This window comes from Gobio gobio (assembly GCF_949357685.1).
Source record: "Gobio gobio genome assembly, chromosome: 25".
In the NCBI taxonomy this organism is placed as follows: domain Eukaryota; kingdom Metazoa; phylum Chordata; class Actinopteri; order Cypriniformes; family Gobionidae; genus Gobio; species Gobio gobio.
Window position 1 is genome coordinate 18982670 of NC_137121.1, and position 26837 is coordinate 19009506.

Genomic DNA, 26837 nt, shown 5'->3' on the forward strand with positions numbered 1-26837 from the left:
GGCTGAGAGCAGAGATACACGTGGGAGCGCACATAATGTCCCTCTCTCGCTTCTAATCTTGCCAGTAGTCATAACGGCGAACGGATTCACACCGAACGACTCTTGAGACCGACGAGAAGTTCACTGAAGAACTACAATTCGGCACCATGAGAACTTTCCCAAGCTTATTTGTTAGTTTCACACTTTTTGCGGCGTGTTTTCTTGCTGTTGCAGTCTCCACTGCGAGCGGTAAGTGTTTTTGTTTTCGTCTGTGCGTTGAGCGCTTAGAGACAGCATGGCAAACTACATTTATAAACAAAGCAAGTTACAGTCTACGGTCATTATTTATTTGAGGTCCATTTTTTTAATTGTCAAGACACAAAAACATCTTATTTTCTTCATATGTTTGACTATATAGCCTATGGAGCAATGAATGAATGATGTGTCCAATCTTACACTATCGTTTTGTAAATAAGTCTTGGTGGCTTCAAGTCCCTGTGGACATCTAGCCGATGTCTCTCTTTGACCAAAATTGACATTATTCGTGTGTATAGTTGCGTTTAACGCCTTGGGCTCTCTTCTTTGTCCTTTTATTGTTGTACTACTAGTGTATACAAAACACCATGTCCTGATTTCAATCCATTACCACTGACCTACAGGCTTGGACGGGCTTTTATAGATGCATGGTCAGATGTGGAAGAGCATTGGGCACTCATTTCTTGCCTTGCAACTCGTGTGTTTTCAAAGATTTTTGACAGCTTGTCTAAATGAATTTCCTCCTTATCCCTTGCTCAAAAAATCAGTCTTGTTTGGTAATATCTTACATTTAAAAAAAATTTGTTTAAACAAATGAATTTGCCCTGTGGGTCATTTTTAGTCCCCTCTGATGTTGTTCTCTGTTTAAGAACACCCTTCCCCATCTGCCGTTGAGCCTCAGGCCATGATCTGGCCCCAGTCTGTAGGTGTGGCTCAAGTGACCGAATCACTGAGCCACTTCCCATGAATGTGGCCACTTTAATATGTAGCGGCCAGAGCACTTCCTGCCACTAATGACCAGTGCAGCAGGACAAGTTTGCGCAAACTTCGGAAAAAAAATCATCCTCTTTCCTGTAGAATGTTGACTGCTTCCAGAGAGTTTCCATTGTCAAAGAGTTTTCCGTGGAGTTTTCAAATGGCTTAGTTTTGTCGCCTTCTTGATCTTCCTCGTTCACACTTTAAGTGATTCAATTAGATGCAGTTAAACAAATAGTTCATCCAGTTTTGCTCATCTTCATGTCTTTCCAAAGCCTGTGTGATTTCCTTCATCCATGGAACTGAAGCAGATGTTTAGCAGAAGGTTCACACTGCTCTTTTCTATTCAAGTGAATGGTTTTGGTGACTAGGACAAAGAGCACAATTAAAGTGGCCCATATGGCTTGTGTACTATATTCCAACTTTTCTAAATCCATATTATAACTTTGTTTGAGGAAAAGACCAATGTTTACTTGCTATTCACTGATAATCTTCTCTGTGCAGCTCACACAACTCATTCACATTCAAGTTGACACATCAAAATGTTTCATATTAGGTTTGACGTCAAAGATGCCAACCATCATTAATACTAACAGATCTAGTAGATCACAAGGCACAATTTGTATAAACACACATTCAAATAGTATTTAAGGGATAGTTCACCCAAAAATGACCTGTCATAAAACCTTTGTTCATCTTCGGAACACAAATTAAGTTATTTTTGTTGAAATCCGATGGCTCAGAAAGGCCTCCATTGGCAGCAACGAAATGTACACTCTCAAGACACATAAATGGTACTAAAGACGTCGTTACAAAGTCCATCTCACTACTGTGGTTCTACAATAATTTTATGAAGCGACGAGAAGAGTTTTTGTGCGCAAAAAAAATCAAAATAACTACTTTATTCAACAAGTTCTTGTCTTCCGCCTGGGCCTTTGACGTGAACTCACAAAGCAACACGACGCATGCGCGAGAATAGAGCCGGCATTCTGACACATGACCCGGAAGCGAGGAGCTTTGTTTACAAGCAGAGGAAGACGCGCCGTATCTAAGCTGTTGAATTCTACAATGATCGTGCTTTAGGTCTTGGCGTAGTGGTCTAAATGGGGCTAAAGTGTGCATTTCCTGGATGACCGAACGAACAAGTGCACGTAAAAGTGCCTTATCAAAGCCGCGAAATGAAAGTCATAAGCCGCGTTTCCACCGAAATTAATTTGTACCAGGAACTTTTTTCCCCCCAGATCTGCTGCTGTCTGCGTTTCCACTGCGGTCTAAAGTACCGGGAAGATTAGGCAAATTAGTCCGGTGATGTAGGACTGCGCGCGGCTGCTCCTCCCAGTCAGAGACGGACAGGAATCATTTTTGCGCGATACTGTCTGCAACAATAACGAGGAGATGCAAGCAGCGCTGTTTTTGGTAGTTATGTATTGTTTTAATAAAGAGGTCATTAACAAAACGGCGGAAAACAGACGAGCACTGATACTAAAGCGTGTTCTGAAAGCTCGTAAAGCAAGATTTAAAATAAGACAACGTATGTTATTATCAGCTATTACGGACATTGACCGTGAGATGGCTGAGACGAACGCACGCCATCAGACAGAAAGAGCAAGACTGATATTTACTGAACGCAGAACGAACAAACTTCGCAAAAGACTTTTAAAAATGCCGGTTGAAATAAAATGCTGTGTGAGTTCAACCAATCAGCATGTTCAGCGCCCAAGTCCCACCCCCGAAAGTTCCCGAACTTTGAAAAAGTACTACCCCGGGAGCAGGGCCGTTTGGAGGGGGAAATATTTACCCGGAACTTCATTTAGACCCTGGTTCCCTGCGGTCGAAACACACAGAGTACCACCCCTAAGTTCCTAGTTCCTGGGGAAAGTTCCTGCGGTGGAAACGCGGCTATATTCTCACGCATGCGTCGTGGTGCTTCGTGAGTTCACGTCAAAGGCCCAGACGGACAACAAGAACTTGTTGAATAAAGTTGTTATTTAGATTCTTTTGGCGCACAAAAACTATTCTCGTCGCTTCATAAAATTATTGTAGAACCACTGTAGTGAGATGGTTGTCTGGCTATCACCTGACCAAGCTCAATTTAAGATTGAACATTGGTCTGGGGAGTCTGCTCTGTTTTTTCTACTGCACACGCGAGCATAAACACACATAAATTAAATGACTCTGTACGCAATTGTACAGTCCTTCAACCAATCAGACCACAAGAGGCGTGAGCAACGAGCAACGACCCATCGCTTCTCTATCCGTCATCGTGATAATCCCTCCAATAGCGCGCCAGGTGGATAAGCCAGTCTGTGATTGGTTCCCACAAAAGTGTAACAGAAGCAGTAGAAATGAATGTACGGGTTTCCAGACTGAGTTGCCGGGCGAAATCAAATCGCTGGCAGATCAGGCTGGGTTTACCCAGTCTAGTGAGATGGACTTTGTAACGACGTCTTTAGTACCTTTTATGGGTCTTGTGTATGCAAATTACATTGCTGCCAATGGAGGCCTTTCTGAGCCATCGGATTTCAACAAAAATAACTTAATTTGTATTCCGAAGATGAACAAAGGTCTTACGGGTGTCGAACGACATGAGGGTAAGTAATTAATGACATAATTTTCATTTTTGGGTGAACTAACCCTTTAAGGTTGAACCACTGTAGTCACATGGACTATTTTAACCATGTCTTTACTACCTTTCTGGGGCTTGAAAGTGTTTCGGATTTCATCAAAAATATCTTAATTTGTGTTCCAAAGATGAACAAAGGTCTTACGGGTTTGGAATGACATGAGGGTGAGTAAATAATGACAGGATTTGAGATCTACAAAAAAGATTTTTTGGTGAAAATGACTTTTTCTGCCTGTTACTCACACAAAGCTACATTACAGCCTTAGAAGACTCAGAATATAGTCATATGGACTACTTTTATGACACGTTTTGGAGCTTGTCAGCTGCTGGTCACTATTCACTGTCAATGTATGCAAAAGAACAGCATCAAACATCCTGCCTAACGGAAGGATGCTTCTTCTGTTTGACGGAAGAAGGAAGTCTTACATGTTTGGAACAACATGACTTGAGAGTGTGTAAATTATTACAGTTTTCATTTTTGAGTGAACTACCCCTTTAAAAGTGGAGAATTGTTTGTCTCACTTATCGGATTGAGAAGGTAAACAGCTTTGGGTGGAAGCTGCACTCTCAAGCTGATCCAAGATCAGCACTCATCCATCAAAATCTTACCTTCGTTAGTAAAAACTGCTTAAAATCAGCAAATAAGGTTTTTATCAATGCAAAAAAAACCCCAAAACAACACAACTCAGGCCTCTCAGGTCAGCTGACAGAGAGTACGCTAATTATAGCGACCACACAGCCTCCTGCTTTTCACTCGCTCTCTTTTGCACAAATGTGTTTGCGAGCCGTTCAAAAGCTGTCGCGTGGCCCGTGCCATCTGGCAGCGGGGTCTTCCCCTCCGGGAATGGGCTCATTTGTCCTGACGACTCTAGTTCTAATAGCAGTCCAATGAGGGCTGCTTCTCCTGTGGTTAATTTTCAATAAGACCTAATCAATGTTTCATTCATAGGCAGTGCAACATGGCATTTCTCATATGATTTCGCTCCATCTTGGTCTCATGCTCCATTTTCCAATCTGCTGCGTTGAATTTTTAAAATCATATATTCCAACACTTCTCAAGAAACTTTGGTTTCCACAATTGGAACAAGTAAGCTTTGCTGCTTGCATGATGTGTGTTGATTTTGCATCTGTAAAACATGTAAAAAATATTATGCCTTTGCATTATCACATTTCCAAGTAAGATTAATATAAGCCTATTTGCGTTGCCTTAGAGAATTGCTGTTTTCTGTGTACGTCAGAGTGTATTTTTAGACTTTGCAGGTTATTTTTAAGAACAGATGGCTGGTGTTTTGGAGAAATGCCTTTTAGATTATAGAAATCTCACCTGAAGATGCAAGCTCACTGACAGTTTACTTAAAAAAAAAAAGTTTATTGGTCCAAGAACAGGATGTTTCTTGTGTGCACACCATATCTTCATTGGTCATTAAGAGGTGCAAACTGAAAGCCTCAGTGCATTGAGCTGTTCTGTGAGTTTTTACTTGGGATTCAGTGACGTAGGAACACAAGGTTTGGAACACCATGTTCCCCACAGCTGTGTTAAGGCATCTTAAATGATGTGTGAATGACCACATAGCTGAGAACACACTGAAATAGTAACACACACACCATTAATGTGGAGTTATCCAGGATACAGTTAGTGTAAAGTGTGAAGCCATAATGGAAGTTCTAAGGCGGTCTTAAAAGGTAAAGTAACACTTTAAGCTTCTAAATATACATGGAGGTTGTAACACTTAGGCCTCTAAATATACGTGAAGGTATGAACACACAAACACAATACAGCACCTATTTTTAACAACTATAAGGATCTGTTACATGACTTGGATGTTGTATGTATACTTCAGTTATCAGCAACAACATAAAAATAATTATTGGCAGCTTAGCTTATATAAATACTTTTTTGGAGAGGAAGTTTTGAGTTGTCAGTATGGAATTGTTTTCCACAGTACAGTCTTAAAGCCACAATATGTAATTTTTTGCCGCTATAGGTCGCTTATTCAAAACAAAGGCGTAGCTTGATCATGACTTGATTTCGCAGAGTTATTATAATGCCGCAGACGAGCGCTTCCGCTTCTTCCGCTCATGTGTATATGGGGTAGCGCAGCACTGTTTTATCATATTAGATACATTTGAGTGTGTTGGAATTATGTTAAAATGCTACTCTGTGTGTTCACTCGGCAGCTGCTATGAGACGCTTGTCACACTGCAGTAAGCTAGATCGATATTAGGAATGGTAAAACATGGTACTTACAGTAAATCAAGAAATCAAGATTTAAACAAAAAGATTAACTGTGTTGAGTTCTATAACAATGATTCGTTTTCTGATGTTGAATGTATTCAAACAGTTGCTCGCCTGTTTAATAAAACACATAATATATTAAAGCATCTTTGGTGTTTCCACGGAAATCGAGAGTAACACAGGGATGATGTCATTTATAGGCGACGCACGGACATGGTCCGTGTCCTGGTTAAAATTGCTAATTTCTCTGGATTTAAACATTCTTGGAAACATTTGGAATATTATAAGTACACAAGTCAACAAAATGTATAACATTGGGTAACACTTTTTTTTAATGTGTCATTGTTACAGTGTAATTATATATTTAAGCCCTGTGTAATATTAATTAACAACATTTACTTACTAGAGGGTTAGGGTAGGATTAGGGTTAGTTGCATGTAATTATGAATAATTTACTGTTATTACTATGGTAAGTACCATGTAACATACGAATGACACTGTAAAATAAAGTGTTACCTAACATTTGTTGATATTTTAATCCAAAAATCTTACATATTATGCTTTTTTTTTTAAATCAAGGAAAATTTGATTCCCCATATGTACCATTTAAGATTTTACAGTATTAAAATATTCAAGTATTATCAGCCGAAAGATTTTTAGCACCAAATTAGCTGGTTTAAGACTGCATAGTAAACTTGCATTTCCTGTTACTTAATGAATCCTCAAACTGGGGATTCAGCGTTTAGGTGTGTTGTTGCACTTGCGTGCACTCACATGCACGTGTGCAGTGTTTTGGTTGTCCTCCAGTCTGATGTTTTTGTTTTGCACCTGTTCCTAATACGACAGTGAAGGGTTCTTTTGTTGGCTAAGTGTGCGTGATCCGCTCAGCAGATTGTTGCTGAATGACTCCTCATGCCGATGACTCATTTCTAAAGCCCTTCCCTATACTTTTAAACGTTATTAGTTACTATATAATGCTTGTGCTTGTCAAATTGCGGATCAGGTCATGCTTCTTTTTGAAATGACGTCCCAGACACTTGAAATGAGAGAGCGAGTGGTTTTATGGTTTTGAACGGTTCTGTTATTTTCAGTTTTCAGTTTTGAGCTGTTCATTTTGGTCTTTCTTTTTATTTAAAAAGTTTAGTGTTTTTCTGGCAAACCATAATCATAATACTAGCACATCAAATGTGTTTGTTATTGGACAGTTTACTTCAAGTTGTTCCACAATTTAAAGCTGAAGTGTGTTATTTCTGTGCCACTAGTCTCACCAAACTGAATTGCAAAAATATTGTTTCGTAACAAACAGGACAGCCATTGGTTCCTTTGGTGCCATGCACATTTCAGTATCAGGGAAGTCAAAATGATAAGCTGTTTTTATTATTATTTTTTACCATATGGGATTAGGTCAATAGCAAAACATAGCATGATGGTTATTACTCATCTTCTGAGCTGGCTCGGTGCTGCCCGGCTTGTTTTTTCATTCCTCCTTTTGTTTCGTTTTTTGTCCCTCATTTGTGAGAGAGCAGCGAAAACTCCCACAGTTGCCTGCCTTTACACGTTTAACTCGGAAAAAAAACATGTGATATACTATAGTGCCTAAAGATATCTATCCGAAAGCCTGCGGGAATAATCCGCTTTCACTCCCATTTCAGAGCTTTTGCTGATCAAAAGGCCAGCTCAGCTGATGAGACGCTGATCAAATGTTTCACTTCATCAAGCAGCTTTGCGTTCAGCTGATGTGTTCAGTTCTGTCTAATGGCCTTCTAGAACGTATTAGGCCGACAGTGAGTTCTCTGACTGTTAAACCAGGTATAGCTGGTGGGTGTGTGAGATGATACATCATGATGTGTCCTGACATTATTATCCACCCCGTTCACTTTTCATACATATTAAAGAAACCGTAATACTCAACGTCATGTAGTTCCAAAGCTGCATGCTTTTAATTATTTTTTTTATTCAAATACATTTTATTTTTTAACTAGGTTACAAAAGGAGATAACACACATAACACACACAGTTTCTGCCAATCTCATGTTAATCTTAAGTACCTATAGAGTAGTACTGCATCCTTCTCCGAAGAGTCTTTAGTTTTATCATATTTATAAAAGACAGATACACTGTACCGATTCTGTCCGAAAACAGCCAAACTCGTGGAGGCGTGCCGTGCAGTGGGGTGGAGCTAAAGAGTCACGAGCACACACACACACAATACATCATGGCATTATCCCTTATAACTTTCGATTCACTATACGTTCGTGTTGTTGACATTATATGCACTTTTGCGTCGATTGCCAACAAAATTGCCACCTGCGGTTTCGAATCACGATAAACACTTGCAGAACTCCGTTGCTGCTCCGGAAAAACAAACTGCATCCACTGTTTCCTTAACGCTGGGTTATTTCGGAAGCTGAACAAGGTTATCTTTCCCTCACAACCAAAATCACATTTCTTTAGTGACATTGTTGATTTTGTGGTCCAAAAACAAAATGACAGCGCTGCCGACTGCTTCTACCTTGAACGAAGCTCGTTGATGGCCGTGCGCTTGCTCTCGCTCTGGTTGATGTTTGGGCACTGGTTGATGAGCAGTTACTTGTAATGCGTCCCCAACACTGGGCTATACTTAAAAATAACTTTTCGAAATGTATTCGAATCCTTAAGGAGTTTATTTGGCACAGAAATACTCTGTCATACGTCCAACTAATTTCTTTTAAATTTTGGCCATGTTTTAGCATGAGAATCCAACTCTTTAACAGTGTAAATAAGTCAGAATGCATGAAATAGCATGAGAACCCCCCCCCCTCACACTTCAAGGTTAGATCTGAAGCAACTTTACAAACTCACAAGGTGCGTGCAAGCAGACAATATAAAAAGTGCTAAAGGGGAATTGAGCAACACTTAGATTTGATTAGATTAGATTTGACCAAAAGTAGATAGTTAGGCAGGATGTTTATGTTGCTCTTTTCCATAAAATGAAAGTAATGACTACAGAGGACTAGGAGTGTCACTTAAAAATAAAAATTAAAGACTAAATCTAAATCTGACAGACATATTTTAAACAATTAATGTAATTCATTTGTAATTAATAAATTACAAAAATAAAATAAATATCATTTAAAATAAAATTATTACATTATATTTAAGGGTAACTTTTATTAATACTACTAATAATGATAATAATTATATAATAACACTTTTCTTTTAGCTTGGCAACCCTGGTCAACATTCACTTTTATTTTATGGAAAAGTGCAGCTTGGATATTCTGCTAAAGGTCTTATTTTGTGTTTTGCAAAAGAAAACAAGGGTGAGAAAATCATGGCACAATTTTAATTTTGGTTACTCATCCTGTTATATATAAGAGTTTGCCCACAAGACATGTATGTGCCCATGTCAGCACCTCGAAATATGGAAAATGCGTTCCATGCAGATGGTCAGCAACGGTTTCTGTTCAGAGTTTCCATTTCTATGGAAACACAAACAGAACTGTGACTAGCAATGAGGTGTGTTTAAAGTTATTAATCCGCAATGAGCTGCTTTCAGTTCTCAACTTCCCCTTCTCAACAATTTTGACGTAACTGTTCAGCAAGAACAACTTGTTGACTGTAAAACCTTCAGGCTATCCAGACAGTTTCTGTTCCCAGGGGAGTTTTCTGTGCTTATCAGTGATGGATGGGTTGATCTGAGCTGCTAAACAGTTTCTTCCTGCCTGACATATTATATCAAAGAGGTTTGGCAATTCCAAAAAATTTTTTTCAGTGCTAAAATTGGTTTCTTTTGAGAAGACCAAAGGGAATTGTGCTTTCAGCCTTCTGATATAGCGTGAAAAGAAGGATGCATTCCATTCCAAAGATAAACATGGCAATGGTTTGGATAAGAAGGTTTCTGTTTATGCAGGCCAATGGCTTTATCGTTATCCCAGAAGCTCCAAGCCTGAGCGTGAAGGCCGTTGCCTTTTGTCACAATTAGAGGAGATTGTTGGCCAAATGATGAAACAAGTTAACACGGTCGAATCCTGCGGTGGAGCTGCATTAAACGTGGGCTAATTATCATTCTGAGTTCTATTCACCTCGAATAAATTCTGCTGAGTGTCTCCGCTGTGGTATTTTGGATGGGCGCCAGGGGAGGACCCAACGATGCGCAGGAAGTCTCTGACTGAGGTGTCATTTACACAGAGTTGTGGGAAGCCAATGCAGACTGTGGAAAGTTGTAACTCCGCAAATTCAAGGCCTATATCTGTCAGGCTAAAATTAACCTTTAAATATAGTAACAGCTCCAAAAAATTGGAGTTGTATGGATTTTTTTTGGCTTCCATTTAGGTGCAGTTAAGTTCTTAAGCACTTAGTTCACCCAAAATAATAATTTTCCCATTTCCATTCCCATATTAACCCACCTCATGTACTGTTATTTTCCCCTTCTTTCTTTCTTTATTTAAATTAGTGCTGTCAAATAGATTAATCGTGATTAATCGGATTCAAAATAAATATTTGTGTTTACATAATATGTGTGTTTACTGTGTATAATTATTATGTTTATATATAAATACACACTCATTCATGTATATATTTAAGAAATATTTGCATTTATATTATATATAAATATTTTGTATATAATGTATAACGTTTTTTTCTACAGTATATACATGCATGTGTATGTATTTATATATACTTAATAATTAGACACAGGACACACATTATGTAAACACAAACTTTTATTTTGGATGCGATTAATCGATTTGACAGCACTAATTTAAATGTATCTATGCATGTATGTTAATGTATTCATTGCTAATGTATTTAATTTTTTGCATTTTAATCATCATTTAGGAGATTCTTTATTCAATATTGCATTTTTTTTTACTCTTCTAAATTTCCATGTGCATTTTCAACCTTTGTTTCCATATTTTTCCCTCAGTGCTTTGCTGTCCTACGTAACATCCTGACAAACAATTTCTCTATAGTCCACTGGACTGCGGTCCTCAAAGAACCTTCCTCGTCAGCAATTTGGGCCGTGTCCATCACGTCCAGCCCTAATAAAAACATGACCAAACTCTGAACCCAGTGTTTTTTTCCTTTCCCTTTTGGAAAGAAACAAAAATCCTAACTATCAGTAATGTCCCATCAGAAAATACTGCTGGTGACAGTGAATTAAACCCAAATGAGTCTCATTCATGAAAAATTCATGTTGTGTTGATTTGAATGTGACAATTTATATAAATAACATGAATTACACAGACATTCATTCGAGTCATGTTTAATTAATGAGGGCCATTGCATTTTGTCAATAATAGATGTAATATCAAATCCACTGTCTTTTGTCTTTTCTCAGCTGACTACTGTGAAGTAAATGTGTGTTTGAATGGAGGAACCTGTGTGACCGGATCGGGAAAAGATCTATTTATCTGCATTTGTAATGACGGCTTCACTGGAAACACCTGCAACGAGACAGAGATTGGTAACAGTCTTATCAGTTATTTATATTTATGTGGGGGAAAACAGTTTAGTTAAGACGCTATATGTGCAAAGGTTACTTGTATCCATTTCAGCTGAGGCAGATCTTTTCTCACATGACCTTTGCTCTCAGGGCCCTGCAACCCTAACCCCTGTAAAAACGATGGTTTCTGTGAGATCGTCGCCAACTCCCAGCGAGGAGACGTCTTCAGAGAATACGTCTGCAAGTGTCAAATAGGCTTCGATGGAATCCACTGCCAGAACAGTGAGTTGCTTTTATTCAAACTGTTTGAACATTATGTGGTTGTAACTACGGTGGTTATCAGGTGACACTATTAGTTATGTTTCCATCACCCTGTTTTTAATGCGCATTTTTAACTATATCATCAGAAATGAATGATGGAAACACCAAATTTCGGGGGGAAAAAATATTATGCAATCATTTTCCAAAAACGTTTTATGCTCGAGGTGGTTTTTAAATTGTGTGAAAAATAATTAATGTGAATAACGGGAGATGGAAACTCACTTGGCGAATTAATTCTGACGTAGCGAACATTAAACCCACGTGACTAACTAGGTTACCAATACCACTGTCATCCACTCGAACAACCTGATGGAAAAGCACCTAATTCGCAAAAGATTTGCTATATGTTTGAATGGAAGTCTGAAGTTTGATTGTTGTGAAATCAAATTTGCATGAGGACAGAGATCACATTTATATCCAAATGGTAATAATTGACACAGAACAGAACCCAAATGGCAAATTGCCCATTAACTGCCTTAATTATCTGGATTCAGTCATATTTACTGAATAATAGAAGTGCTGTTAAAAGTGGGGTCACATTATCAAAATTTTGTCAACAAAAAAAACTTCCATTGTCTATTGTAATAGTGTAAGTCACTTTCAAGCAACTTTCTAATGGTCAACACGGTGAATTTCGGTCCAAAATGGATTCCTATTGAAATGACTGTATTTCAACCATAAAATTTGCAGAGCAAAGAGTAAATGTGACCACACCTTAATTAAAACATAAATAAAATTAGCCCATGATTTACTCAAGCCTCAAGCCACCTTAGGTGTATATGACGTTCTTCTTTCAGACGAATACAATCGGAATTACATAAAAAATGTCCTGGCTCTTACAAGCTTTATAATGGCAGTAAATGGCTTATTCTGTTTTGATATAAAAGTGCATGTATCGATCATAAAAGTAATCCACACAAGTTATTCAGTAATTATTTTGCTTTAGAACAGCCAATATTGTAAAAGATATGTGAATAAATAAGATTATAGAGCACTTCTAACATGTTTTTTTTGGCAGAGTTCTCTGTATATGAAGAAAAAATAGTCTCAGAATGTTGAATACTGGATGATCCATTTTATATTCATGCAAGTTTGATATATCTTAATTCTGACTGATCATAGCTCTGATGCGAAGACAATTTTGATACTATTGCAGAAAGTGTTTATTAGAAGTTATAGTTTTTTTTGCACAGCAGGGCGATTGCATCACATGCAGCTGTTCTCTTCACAAATGTGTGACTAATTATTTCACCAAGTACCGTGGTCTACGTCAATCCCCAAAGCTCTCTAGATGTAATGAGGGCAGATGGATGAATTTCCGCTATGTTAACAGATGCAAGTGTTAAGACAGCAGAGAACCGCTTCAATCTTTGCTATCGTCTGCCGTTGGCTGAGGGGTGAACAGACCTACAGTCCTCAGCACAAAACACCAAAACAAACAGCCATGACTGTGCGGCCACACATGTGAGTCACACATTTTAGACAAATAACATAAGCATGATGCTAAAATGCAACACGATTGTTGTCGAATCAACATGACATGCGTTTACAACCAACTGAAACGGGATATTCAGTGAAAAATACATGGGGTGGGTTTAAAAATAAGGGGGTTTGCATAAAGTAAATTTGAGGAGAAAGATTACGAAGACAAACATTTGTTTCTTTGAAGAATAGTTCAGAGGAAGATCAGAAACCCGTTCAAGCTGATTGCAATCAATGAATACTGCACGTTTATTAATTTCTTATCTTATGTTGATTTAATTATGAACACATTTACTTTATGGTTTTTACGTTGTAATATGTTGTATATTGTTGAAAGAGTAGCCTACACGTTTTAACCCTCTCATCTTTTTGAATGAGCAGCTGGAAATAGTAAAGCATAGACATTTCAAAATAAGAGTCTCAGTGTATCTCGGCTTTATACATAACATCTTTTTTTTGATGATTATTAGTATACACAATCAATTGTATCTGGCAGTTTTGCTCAACTGTTATTCTCCATTTTTGACAGATTCAACAACGTTTGTGGGTAAGGATTAATTTGTGAGAAGAGAAAAACATAAGCCAGAAATCCTCACATAATTGAATGTTGCTTTTCCATGCTATACATTTAGGACAGCATGGATTGTTTAGTTCACCACGGAGACTCTGATTCTCTCTGATTATGGTGGATATTATGGCTTCGGTGCCAGCTTTCCCGCACTTGATAGCAGGGTTATGATGTTTTGACTGGGTTTAGTATAGCATGCGGGCTCATCTTCAGAGTACGGCTGAAATGTGGCTAGATTAGAATGACGATGACATTGAATTGACTGTTTAAAAGCTTCTTAATCCCTCAGGGAGACGTCTAAATCCTGCTCAGACGATGGCAAAGATTGCGGAGAACGCAAACTTGTACACTGCATAGTTTAGTTGAGTGCCATAGTGGCAGCACAAATTAAAATATGACTGTGGCGTTGCACACCCACACTGTCGCACACTAGCCCTGTTGCTGGGGTAAAATGCAAGTGGAGGAGGCAAAGTAAATGAAGTCCGCACACATCCTCGGCTCTCAGCTGGCAGAAATGTTTCACTGACAGCATAAAATTGGTCTGAAAGCCCCGCAAGAGGCCATGAAATCTGTGTCAAAAGCTTTTATGCAGTGGAGCACTGGTCACATTAGCTGTGGTGATTGAAATAGAAACCTGCTGTAGGGTTTAAATGCAGAGTCAGTGCCTCTTTTGTGCGTCTGCAAGTAAGTCGAAGAGGTAACGAAGCGCTCAATCCTTGCATCTGAAGATAGCAAGCTAAATTGGTGCTGCCCTTCTGCCACTACGGTGTAATTTCCCTATTTTCCACTGAATAAGAGCTTGTTTTCTCACTCAATTTTCCCACCTCTAATTGCTGTATTTTTCTCAACTAGTGTCTCCATTTTCTTTTTTTCTCACTAATCTTTTTCACCAAGGCATTTTAATGGCTGTTTAGAGCTTTAGCGTGAAGCAGTTATTCACAAACAGTGTTATTTTAGCATTATTTATATACTACTATAGTTATTCATATTTTTAATTAGCTTTTATCTTTTAAATTATTTCAGTTTACATTTAGTATTTACTTTTTTTTTTATTATCTTTTATATACTTTTGTCCTTTTCAGTTTTTAAAATATAATTATTTAGCCATAATTTATTTATGTTTTAATTTGTCATTTTTAAGCCTTATTTCAATTTTTTTTCTAATTTTTGTACGTTTTTTTTAAAGGTTTTAAATATTTATATGTATTTTATTTCAATTAATTAAAACAATTTTTAATAGTTTTAGTTAAATTTTAGTTAGCAGTAATAACACTGGTCCACAGACCATTGCTGATGAAAAATACACCTAAATAATTCAAATTATAAATGAAAGTCGTCAAAGCACTAATATTGGATATCATTTGACTAAATTATCATCTATTCAATGTTTTTGTTGTTTCACTACTGACTGTACGTATGTGTCACTGTTCAGATCAACTTCTTAGTTAGAGGTTATTTAGCAAAATGTCCACAATATCCACAGCTTATTCTGGCCAAGAACTGCCCATAGAGACAGTATGATAAGCGTCCAATAAGCATCCAGTTTGTTTTGTCGTTTAGTGACAAGTAGGTATAGATTATGAATGAATAAATACATAAACATATTAGTGCTGCAATCTTTATGAACAGTTGTTCAAAAATACACAAGAAAAAGCGTAACGTGTATAGACTCGATGTGTAGCTACTGTATTGTAGGGAGGCCATTTCAAGACATTACAGAATCAGCAATTCATAAAAGCTTTCCTTTGTTCCCTCCAAGTGTGCTTCAGTCTTTTCTCTTGGATGCCACAATTTCACTGTCACACGTGGAAGTAGAGACCTGCCGACCTTGCATTTTATCGATTTGGATGATGTTGCAACTGACATAAGATTGCGTTTCACATTATGTAGCTAGATATCGATATTCTCAGATTAATACAATGCACTACTGTGTTGAATGGCTTCTGTGTTAAAAGCTGTAGCCCACAGTGATTCAGTGCTTCACAATTGCATTAGGAATAACGGTTTCCAGGCCTGAAGAAGCAACTAAAAGCGTCTCCGATCATAATGCTAATATTTGGTCCAGTGCTAAACCCCATCTATAGCCTTGTTACAGGGTTACCAACTTTGGTTGCCTGGCAGGAGTGAGATGTTGATGACGTGTTGAATCAATGACATGGCCCTATTTGAGGATTTAAGGATCCAACCAATCATTTTTTATTTTGTCTTAATGCAAATTATCAAAATACCTAAATACCTAAGCCTAAAATTGGACTTGTATAAATAACTTTAACTACCATATGCTGGTTAGCTACATAGCTAATATTACCAGCCAGTCGGATTTCTTACTGACTAATTTATAAAAAAAATGAATATACATCGAATATACATCGAATATACATCTAATATATTACATCTATTTTTGTACGCTACATTTGTACATTATGTAATAAGCGGCTTAAATTAAACTCTACGAAAAGAAGTCCCTTTAAAGGCAAATTGGGTCGTATTCTCCCCCTCAATGCAGTTTGCTCTGTGGCCTTTACCATTTTTAAATGTTCCCACTTGTCACCTCGAAATATTAAAAAGTTCTATCTGCATTCTGAGCAGTTTTGAGATATTGAGCTTCAAAGTTTTTGCATTCCATTCGACTTTGAAGATAGAACCTCTTTTGTTTTGCGTTACTGACAGAGGTTGTCTTGTTACTTGCCGTGATATTTAGTTGGTAACAGGTTAAATATCATAAGCCACTCAGATGTTTAAAATTAAGTCACAAATTGGCTTCATAGCGGCTAAACGCATTGGAGAGTTCATAATGATGTGGTTTGCGGTTAGGTTGACATGAAATGCTTTTAGAAAAGTTTACGTTCTATGGTACAACCATTTTAAAAAGCATTTTTGTCTGTTTTATCATGTCACATAATTTAGAGAATACATGGTTTATGCAACACACACAAAAAAAACTTGAAACAAAGGCAAATTCGATCAACTACTTGGTCATTTTAAGCCAATCCAACACGAGCCGACTGTGACCGCTCTTAACACTTTTATAAGGGAAGTGTCGCTCTCTGACCTCTGGAGGTTTGGAAGTGTTTCAGTATGTCTGAGCACTGCGTTGGCACTGGACCGCTGTGATCGGTCACACCCAATCACGCTCCATCTGCACACACCAGATAATCCCCCTGATTTCCTTCACTTTAGCTGGAATGTTCTATTCCAGAGTTTCTTTTTTCCGATTGGTGCCATTTTACAGCTGAAATTCCTTGACTGTTTTTTTTCTCTGTATTTAATGTTTTTCTCCACAACATTTAGTGAAGACCATTATACACCATGATCATTGCACTAAGTCATCGAGTTGATGTAGCCCTGTTGCTCATAAGTGGATTAGGAAATTCAACAGGTCTGCTGTCAGATGGTATATCCTCTTAATGAATGACTGTAAATATTCAGTCCTGCAATGATTATGCAGTGTCATATATGTGGATTTTCTTTATGTGCTCTCAATTTTCACAGAGCATATGGACTTGAAAACCTTATGACAAGTCTTCGTGCACCTGTACAACATTATAGCTGTTAACTGAATGACTCAAACACTTCTAACTGGATGAGCTAACGGTTCTTGGAACTGCAATTTTTCAAGACTGAAGGAACATCTATGATTTGGTTCTTCAGAAGCTGTTAAAACCAAATGGTTCATTTGGAATTATGAATGCGATGCATATGCAGCTCATGTCAAGAACTAAGAAATATTCTATTTGGATAAAAAAATTAATACCATAAAAGCAGTCTAAAAACATAATAATAAAAAATATATTTGTGTATTATGTTTTTATATTGTTGTATATAATTTTTTTGCTTGAAAAGACTCTTTAAAATCAATGGCATTTGGTTTGATTTTACGTAATTCAGTGGCTTACATGTCATTTTTGGGACTATATTGTCTTTTTTCTTATTTTTTTTTTCAGATTAGATATTTTTGAGACTTGTGGTCTTGTGGAAACTTGTGGAAACCATTGTGGTCACAAAAAGAAATGTGTGTGTGGACATCAGAACCCTAAAAAACCTGTTCAATAAATTTGGACAATAAATTTACTAAATGAGGGTGACTTTAATAAATAAAAAAAGATATGTTCTGAACTTCATAGGCAGGCATTTTTGCAGAAAAAATATTTATATTAATTAAAATTCGCCTTTGAAATGCTTACTTTACATAATATATTGGTAGCACTTATTTACCTCAGACCGTTGTAGAAGTTGCATGTAGCTAGTGAGCACCACCTAGAGGTTACAAAGCTTTGTTTTTGATAAATTTAGGCTTTTCCTGACCAGTTTTGATGAGCTTTACATAAACCTTATGATTCCTGCAGATGTGAACGACTGTGCTGGCCAGCCCTGTCAGAACGGAGGCATCTGTCGAGATCTTGATGGCGATTTCACCTGTAAATGTCCCTCACCCTATGTGGGAAAGCACTGCAACCTGCGTAAGTAAGACACTGCCTGTACACACATGTCTGGCTCCTGGACACAAACTGTTTTTCCTTTTATTTCCTCCACATATTTGGCTTTTCAATTGGTGACTTCATTCAGCACACAATGTCTTTGTCTCTCCCCTGTGAATGCGGTCATCACACTGTTTATCCATCTGTCAGTCGCCCAGTAAGCCTGTTTGTCTCCTGAGTGCTTGAATGTTTGCTAATATCTGGCTCTGGTTCCCAGGATGCATCTCTCTGCTGGGAATGGAAGGAGGGGGCATTGCCGAGTCTCAGATCTCTTCCTCTTCGGTGTACTACGGCATTCTGGGACTGCAGCGGTGGGGGCCCGAGCTGGCCCGACTGAATAACAAGGGACTTGTTAATGCTTGGACCTCTGCGACACACGACAAGAACCCCTGGATAGAGGTAAACTAGTATGTTCAGTTTGGACCCAAAATATTGTCTACATTCGCCCAGAATTAACCCATTTATTTACTTATTTTAGATCAACCTACAGAGGAAGATGCGTTTCACTGGCATCATTACACAGGGCGCCAGTCGCATGGGCACGGCCGAGTTCATCAAAGCCTTCAAGGTGGCGTCCAGTTTGGATGGGCGAACCTTTACCATGTACAGACCTGAGGGCCAAAGCAGAGACATGGTGATAATTCAGTCATTTTATTTTATTTTATTTTTAGTTGCTGTTCGGTTTGGGCTTTAAAGTGTTTACAGGTGTTTCTTCAACTGTGGGCACTTTTGGTCAAAATGTATAAGATCATTTTCCCTTTTAAATATCGAAAGAGTATTTCACTCATTGCTTAGATCAATTTCATTTTAAAGGGGTCCTATTAAGCTTTTTACACTTTCTTTAGTGTGTTGTGTTGCTGTTTGAGCATGAAAAAATACCTATAAAGTAAAACGTCACTCAAAAGAGAGTTATTCTCTATATCAGTGCGCACTGTTTCTGAACTCCTTGAAATGTCTTGAGTTTTCTTCCAGGAACGAACACAATATTCCTGCCTTAAATAATTCCCACCCTAGGCATATGTGACCCCGGACCACAAAACCAGTCATAAGGGTCAATTTTTTTAAATTGACATTTATACATAATCTGAAAGATGAATAAATAAGCTTTCCGTTGATGAATGGTTTGTTAGGATAGATACAACTATCTGAAAATCTGGAATCTGAGGGTGCAAAAAAATCTAAATATTGAGAAAATCGCCTTTAAAGTTGTCCAAATGAAATCCTTAGCAATGCATATTGCTACTAATAATATTTTTTTTATATATTTACGGTAGGAAATTTTCTAAATATCTTCATGGAACATGATCTTTACTTAATATCCTAATGATTTTTGGCATCGAAGAAAAATCAGTAATTTTGACTCATACAATGTATTGGTCCAGGGTCACATATGCAAAAAAAAAAGGGCAGGGCCTGGGTGAGTTGCGTTAGTACTGTGTTTAAACTTGCAGTTATTTTAAGGGGTGTGAAATTTCCGAAACACTCATGACGTGGATGACCAATCACAACAAACTGATCCAACTGACCAATCAGAGCACATTGTGCTTTTCGGAAGTAGGGGCTTCATAGAGACAGGAACTAAGCAGAGTGTTACTGACAGACTAGGAAGAGAGGGGCTGCAATAACGTAAAATATGTGAAAAACAATGTCTTTTTTGAACATTCAAACATGAACACCTATTCTAGTAGACCCCAAAAACAAAATCAAGACTTTGGAAAAGGGCCCCTTTAAACATGTCATTTTATTTTTAGGATGGATTTTCATAGTTTAAGATTAAAACTCTGCTTCTGGGACAAAGGTAAACAATCGGATTAACACATTAATAGGCATTTAAAAAGTTGCAAAAATAAATTAAGGCATTATAAAGGTTCAAAGGTCCAAGTCAGTTTAAATTTATAACAAAAAAAATCTGTTAATAAAATATTCCTGGAACATAACAGTGGCCAAATATATAAGTGTTTCATAACCTGTAATTATATTATAATCTAATACATTTATACATTTCTGTTCTCCAGATCTTCGTTGGTAATATGGACAACGATGGGACAAAGACCAATTTGTTCGACCCACCAATCATAGCTCAGTTTATACGGATCGTTCCTGTTGTGTGTCGTAAAGCCTGTACTCTGAGAATGGAGCTGGTGGGCTGTGAACTCAACGGTAAAGTCCCAGCAATATTTTTGCATGTTTACACATTCTTATGAATAGATTTATGGGAGCCAAAACACAAAAAAACTCCGCTAGAATATGGTAATACTGCTGTGGTTTTATGGAAGAAAAAGTGAGTAAGCAGCTTCACAATTTGCACAATTTCCTGCTCCTCTTCGTTTGCGGTAAAGGCAAGGACCGCAGTCTATTTGGCTGAAGGAACAAAGTCACATCTCTCTAAACCGGGACTCTTGCCAGTAAACGTTCTGAGCATAAAACTCTCCCATTTTGACTTATTTAGCACATGTGACGCAATTTTGAGCTGCTTATAGTGATGATGAATCACACTGGTTAATTTGTGTGGTATGTGCTTAGTACATTTCGTTCTTGTTTTCTGCTAATGTTTAAGAAAGATCAAGTCTGTTCAAGATTGTATTTATTTTAACTGAAAATATATATTTATATTACAATATTAAAATGTTATGTTATATTATATTATATTAATTATATATCATAAAAATATTATTTTCATGTTTTGGCCAATAAATAAATACATTCATTTATTTTAAATGGTATAATTTATTATTTAAAATATATAACAAGACATTTTACAATAAGTATACAATTATTTTACAATATGTATACATTTAATTCATTAATCAAATTAAAAATGATAATTAAATAATACATTATTTAATTAATTGTAAATTTTTAATGGCCGATATTAAAATATATTATTATAATATTATGTATAATATATACAATATATAAAATAATATACTATATTATTTTGTCTAAATGCATGAAAAAATGTATCACTACATGCATGTCTACTTTATAATCGCTGAAATGGTGCAATTTCAATGTTTTATTCACAGTATTGCCCACTTCACTGTTCCATCTGTGTCCATCACAGCAGCATGCATGCTTCACACACCGCCGGCTCTTGCCCGCATGCGCTTCACACACACACACAGCATCTTGCCACTCACCTGCATGAAACTTGCTCTCGAGCTGATGTGGTTTGTGCCGCTTGTGCTGACACGCTTCCCATCCATCTCTCTGCCACTTCTTGTCCCCGCCCCCTCCTTTCTGTTGTCTCACTTCACAGTGTATTTGAACACGACAGGTTGCTCCGAGCCGCTAGGTATCAAGTCACGGCTGATAGATGACGGGCAGCTGACGGCTTCCAGCTCTTTCCGCACCTGGGGGATCGAAGCGTTCACCTGGCACCCACATTACGCTCGCCTGGACAAGCAGGGCAAGACCAACGCCTGGACAGCAGCCACCAATGACCGCTCGGAGTGGCTGCAAGTGAGATGACAGACTTTTAAGGCTGCAAAGGGACAGAATAACGTCAAATATTTACATTATCAGCCATCTAGAGCAGGGGTTTTCAAACTTTATGATGCCAAGGACCCCCAAATGTGATGAACCTCTATGAGGGACCCCCTTCCTAAAATCCATCTATTTTTATGTATGAAAAACATTTAAACTGTTAAGTAGTAACTGATAAATAGTAAGTGTGACATTATAAATACAACATATTGTTTCCCAACTTAAATTGGCTATTAATGTAGGATGTATAAACCAGAAGAAGTTTTTTAATTAAAAAATGTTTGTATAAGAAATTTCCACAATAAATGTATGTAAGCAGCTTAAGCCCTGCGTTAAGGATACTGCCTTACATTCCCAGTGGGCAAGATAAAGGGGACTATAGTGAGAAAAACTCACTAGAAAGATACAAAGCAAACATATACAATTCTGGAATGTATACGGCAAGAAATGAGAGAAACAGTTAGAACTGAAACCGTTAGAATATTCGGTAGACTTGTTTTTTTATTCTCTGAAATAAAATGACATTTTCTGGGGACCCCTTAGAACCTTCTGGAGGACCCCTGGGGGTCCCCGGACCCCAGTTTGAAAACCCCTGATCTAGAGTAATATCTATGCCTGAATTAAGTTACATTTGAAAGAATTTTGTGGTTAAAGACATTTATTTTATTAAGAGGCGATTGGAAAAAAAAGTCTTCTGCTCACCAAGACTGCATTTATTTGATCAGAAATACAGTAGACACAATGATATTTTGATATAGTATTATAATTTTGATTTGAGCATTATCGATGTCTTTACTGTCATTTTTGATCAATTTAATGTGTCCTTGATGAATAAAAAATATGTATTCCTTTAAAAAAAAAATGAAGGTAGTGTGTATATACAGTATCACTCCAATGTTTTATTAAGTGGGAGTATTACCTGGATACAGTCCATGTTGAGCTTGAGTGTCTTCCCTTGTGTTAATGTCTGGCACTGTTTAAATGTTTGCATAGGAAATTAATTAATTCTTAATCGTCGCTTGGGGATCTTAGCACATTCCCACATTGGATAACCTTTCTTAGGCTGAACGCAATCGGATCTCCCCAATTTTCAATCTGTACATTGAAAGCACTGTCCAGGGAGGCCATCATTTACACACATCAACCCTCTTACAATTACCAAGAGGCCAATAATGAAGCTCTCATAGCATGGATGATTAGAACTAAATGCCACTTTTTGACGTAAGACCCCATGCTGAGTTGTTCTCATCTGTCTGTTTTAAGGTGGACCTGCTTAGACCAAAGCGCATCACAGGGATCATCACGCAAGGGGCCAAAGATTTCGGCAATGTGCAGTTTGTGTCCGCCTATAAAGTAGCTCACAGTGATGACGGCAAGTACTGGACCATACTCAAAGACGACAAGACAAAAACAGATCAGGTTTGTTTCTAAAAATGATTTAAAGCCTCAGTTTAAGTCAACATGAAATCAATCAACCCTATTGGATAAAGTTCCTTTCCACTCATTAAAAGTTCTGTCTCACTCGGAACACAAATGGGTTGCAAATGTTGTTTCATGTTGATTTTAAAATATTTTTTTAGAAGCTCTCTTAGAAGTATTTCTCTTAGAAGCTGTGATCGATGTTGTTAAGAACTAAAACTATTCAAAATAGTTTTCTTTAAATGAAATATACAGTGTGTAATATTTATGAGGAACTATTGACAGAAATGCAATATAATATACATAACTATGTTTTCAGTGGTGTATAAAGACCTTACATAATGAACCGTTTTGTTTTTATTACTTTAGAATGAGCCATTTCTATCTACATTCATTCAAAATTCATCATGTTTCTACAGTAGCCCTAAATGGACAAATTGCTCTACAGAGCGCTAGCTACTCTCTACTTTCTCAGACTAAATTAAAAAAAATTATTAATTTAAAAAAAATTATTTAAATGAAAATAAATTAAAGATAAATAGAAATGTTTAAAAAAGGACAAAAGCACTTAACAAAATTACTAAATTTAAATGAAAATAAATTCTATAATCGTATATAAATAATACTATAAAATAACACTGGCTGTGATGTTTATGTGTTCAACGTTGGTCTACTTGTATTAAAAAAATCACATGAAAATGAAAAAGAAAAAAAACAACAAAAAACAATTGCAAAACAAATATTTTCCTTCACAATGAAAATTAATGGGGACCAATATGTTGTTTTGATCCCCAATGACTTTGATAGAAGGACTAAAAAAGTTGAAAATATCAAAATATCATCCTGCTTTCCACAGAAGAGAGTCATACAGGTTTGGAACAACATGATGATGATGACAGAATTTTCGTTTAACAGATTTCGAAATTCCCCCACATCTTTTCAACTGGCATTGTGTATATTCTGCTAGATCCGTCCGTCATGTCCTTGTCTCACCCCATCTTTATTTTCTCCTGCTTCACCTGCAGATTTTCCCTGGCAACAGTGACAACAACGTGCACAAAAAGAACGTGTTCGAGCCCCCCTTCTTCGCGCGATTCGTCCGCATCCTGCCGTGGGTGTGGCATGAACGCATTACCCTGCGAATGGAGCTGCTGGGCTGCGATGAGTAGAACTCCTCCCTCTCCTGCTCTCCTTCTTTCCTCTCTCTCTCTGTCTCTCCTTCTCCTCTTTTATACTTCCCTTCATTCCTTCTTCCCTCAACCACACCTGCACTGCCTCACTCTTAGCAACAGAGGGCACCATCACCACACGACCCTGCACTGCTGGGGGACTGATGTCACGGCGGCCCGGCAAAAAAACCAAGCTCAAACCCACAGTGTGAAGCGTTTAGCATCAAATATTTTGTACTAATGTTAGCCTGACTGCAGTGGCCCTTTGAAGATGAAGTCAATGCTAATTTATATTAATGTTTATTTGCCCTAGGTTAGGAAATTAGTTAATAGCTTACTTACTGAAGTAAAGAATTACAAATAATTGGAAAATAAGTAATACTGTACATACCAAATAAGTCACAATTTATTTATTTTCACATGAATCAGTGTGTTAGTTTGGTTGTGAATGCAGTCAAGCTGTTTTATCTTATCTTATGAAAGTCGTTTAAATTTAGCAAATGATAGTCACAAAATATGGTTGTCCTCTATGCTAATTTGTATAATGATAGTTGCCATTTGATCATTTGTTTCTTCTTTGAAACAATATTTGCTTTAAATCTAAATATGAAATGTGACAGTCAATCATCTATTATTATTTGATCAGTTTTGTTGTGAATTTGATGCCTTGGCCAGAGCAGCCACGGATCTCAGGTGCAGTTTGCTACTGAATTTTATTTTTTATTTTATTCCAGCATAATTCTGAAATAAACCACATTTTTTGGGGTACAAAGAAGTACTCTTAAAAACCAAAGTGGTCTCACTTCTTTTTATTATTATTATGATGTTAGCAAATGTGTAATCGCTATTTTTTTTACACTATAAGCTTTGACGTACCCCGTCACTAGCTTGGTCGCATAATAAGATGCGGGGACGGGTGCAAATCTAATTTGGAATAATTTCTACGGTGGCACTGAATCTCTGATATGACCGTCCAATCTACATAATGTTTTCAAAATGATGCATTGGGACCCCGCCCCCCCACACCCCAACCCATCCACTCGAATAAATTTACACTTTTGGGCTTGTGCAATATGATATGAGTATTAATATGAATTAATATTAATGGAGCTTTATATACGGGCAGTATTTCTCTGAGATATTTTCTGAGATGAATTGAAATGTTATTCAAGGTAACAAACACTGAAGAATATTCGAATAATCCAGCATGATTTCTGCATTTAGGCTGCATGCGTTTTCTTTCTTTTGGACTCTGTACTGATGTTAGCATTTGATTTTTCTCAGAAAGTTGTTTTCATTGCAGTAAATTCATTGCTCTTTCAATGATACTTTTTTTGTATTTTTTTCATACTGTAGCACTCCTCTTGTGTTCAGATTGCTTAGACTAGATGCATTTCCATAGTATATCTTGAAATATTTTCCTTATGTTTTCAACTGTAGAAAGAAATAAAGAATATAAGTAGATACTTATGGCCTTTGAAACATGTTGTGTCTTGTTATGAATCCTCTGTGGCATGCTGTTATCCATTTTTCCACACTAATTTATTGGAAATCCTCAACATCCACGAAACAAATGTAATAAATTAAATCTTATATAACTTAATAAAAAGTAGTATTATCGCTAATAACAGTAATAATTTAATATAATGATTATATATATATATATATATATATATGTATGTATATGTATATATGTATATGTATATATGTATGTGTGACCCTGGACCATAAAACCTGTCATAAGTCGCACAGGTATATTTGTGGCATTATGGTTCAAAATGATTATTTATGTCAAAAATCATTAGGATATTAAGTAAAGATCATGTTCCATGAAGATATTTTGTAAATGTCCTACTGTAAATATATAAAAAATGTATTATTATTAGTAGTAATATGCTTCATTTGGACAACTTTAAAGGGGATTTTCTCAATATTTCGATTTTTTTTTTTTTTTTTGCACACTCATTTTCAAATAGTTGTATCTGTATATTATTTATTCAGCTTGTAGATGATGTATAAATCTAAAAAAAAAATGTGTGGTCCAGGGTCACATATATGAAAAATAATGAATACAATTATTAATTTTTTTCATCATTTAGGAAAATGATTTTATTATATTATCATGTGTTTTGATGATTGACTGGGGACACACTAATAGCCGCTCTATAGAGGCTTAAAGCAGGAAGGCAGGAGAGAATCAAGTGATAGTCTAAAGAATGGCAGGAAAACAGAAGCACCCGATGGGCAATGCCAGGAAGGATTCTTTTCTGGAAAAACAAGGCTATTTTAGATGAGGTATTGTGGGAAATATTTTGTCAGGAGAAAACTTTCTTTGCTTTCTAATGACATCTCTACAAAGGAAATCTCGCCTTGTCCGCCTCATTGCTTGACAAGTTTATGAGGGGTTGTAAATTGGGTCAACATTTGTAAAATGTGCCCTCAATGTCAAAATCATCAGCATAAACACGAGTATAACTAGAGTTTCACTGGATGCCTGTTTGATGGAAACTGCCAAAATAAATCAAAAACCCACAAATATGTGTGGCTGAATTCCTTTCATTCACATGCATAGTCATTCAGGAAGAACAAAAAAGACGTTTGGAAAGCACGTACATATATTGTTCAAGGCCTCTCAAC

At 37.0% G+C, this 26837-nt stretch overlaps 1 protein-coding gene across 2 annotated transcripts; it reads left to right on the forward strand.

Moving 5' to 3' along the window:
* Nucleotides 1-25725, forward strand: mfge8b (milk fat globule EGF and factor V/VIII domain containing b). Of its 2 annotated transcripts, none has more exons than XM_079810106.1 (10): nucleotides 1-228; nucleotides 11173-11298; nucleotides 11428-11559; nucleotides 17995-18108; nucleotides 18344-18525; nucleotides 18605-18760; nucleotides 20142-20286; nucleotides 21404-21588; nucleotides 22876-23031; nucleotides 24057-25679. In XM_079810106.1, the coding sequence occupies exons 1-10, from the start codon at nucleotides 147-149 to the stop codon at nucleotides 24198-24200; spliced, it is 1422 nt and encodes a 473-aa protein (XP_079666232.1). In that variant the 5' UTR covers nucleotides 1-146; the 3' UTR covers nucleotides 24201-25679. The 2 variants fall into 2 exon arrangements, with proteins under 2 accessions (XP_079666232.1, XP_079666231.1); XM_079810105.1 differs by having other exon boundaries at nucleotides 5-228; nucleotides 21386-21588; nucleotides 24057-25725.
* The last annotated feature ends 1112 nt before the right edge of the window (nucleotides 25726-26837 follow it).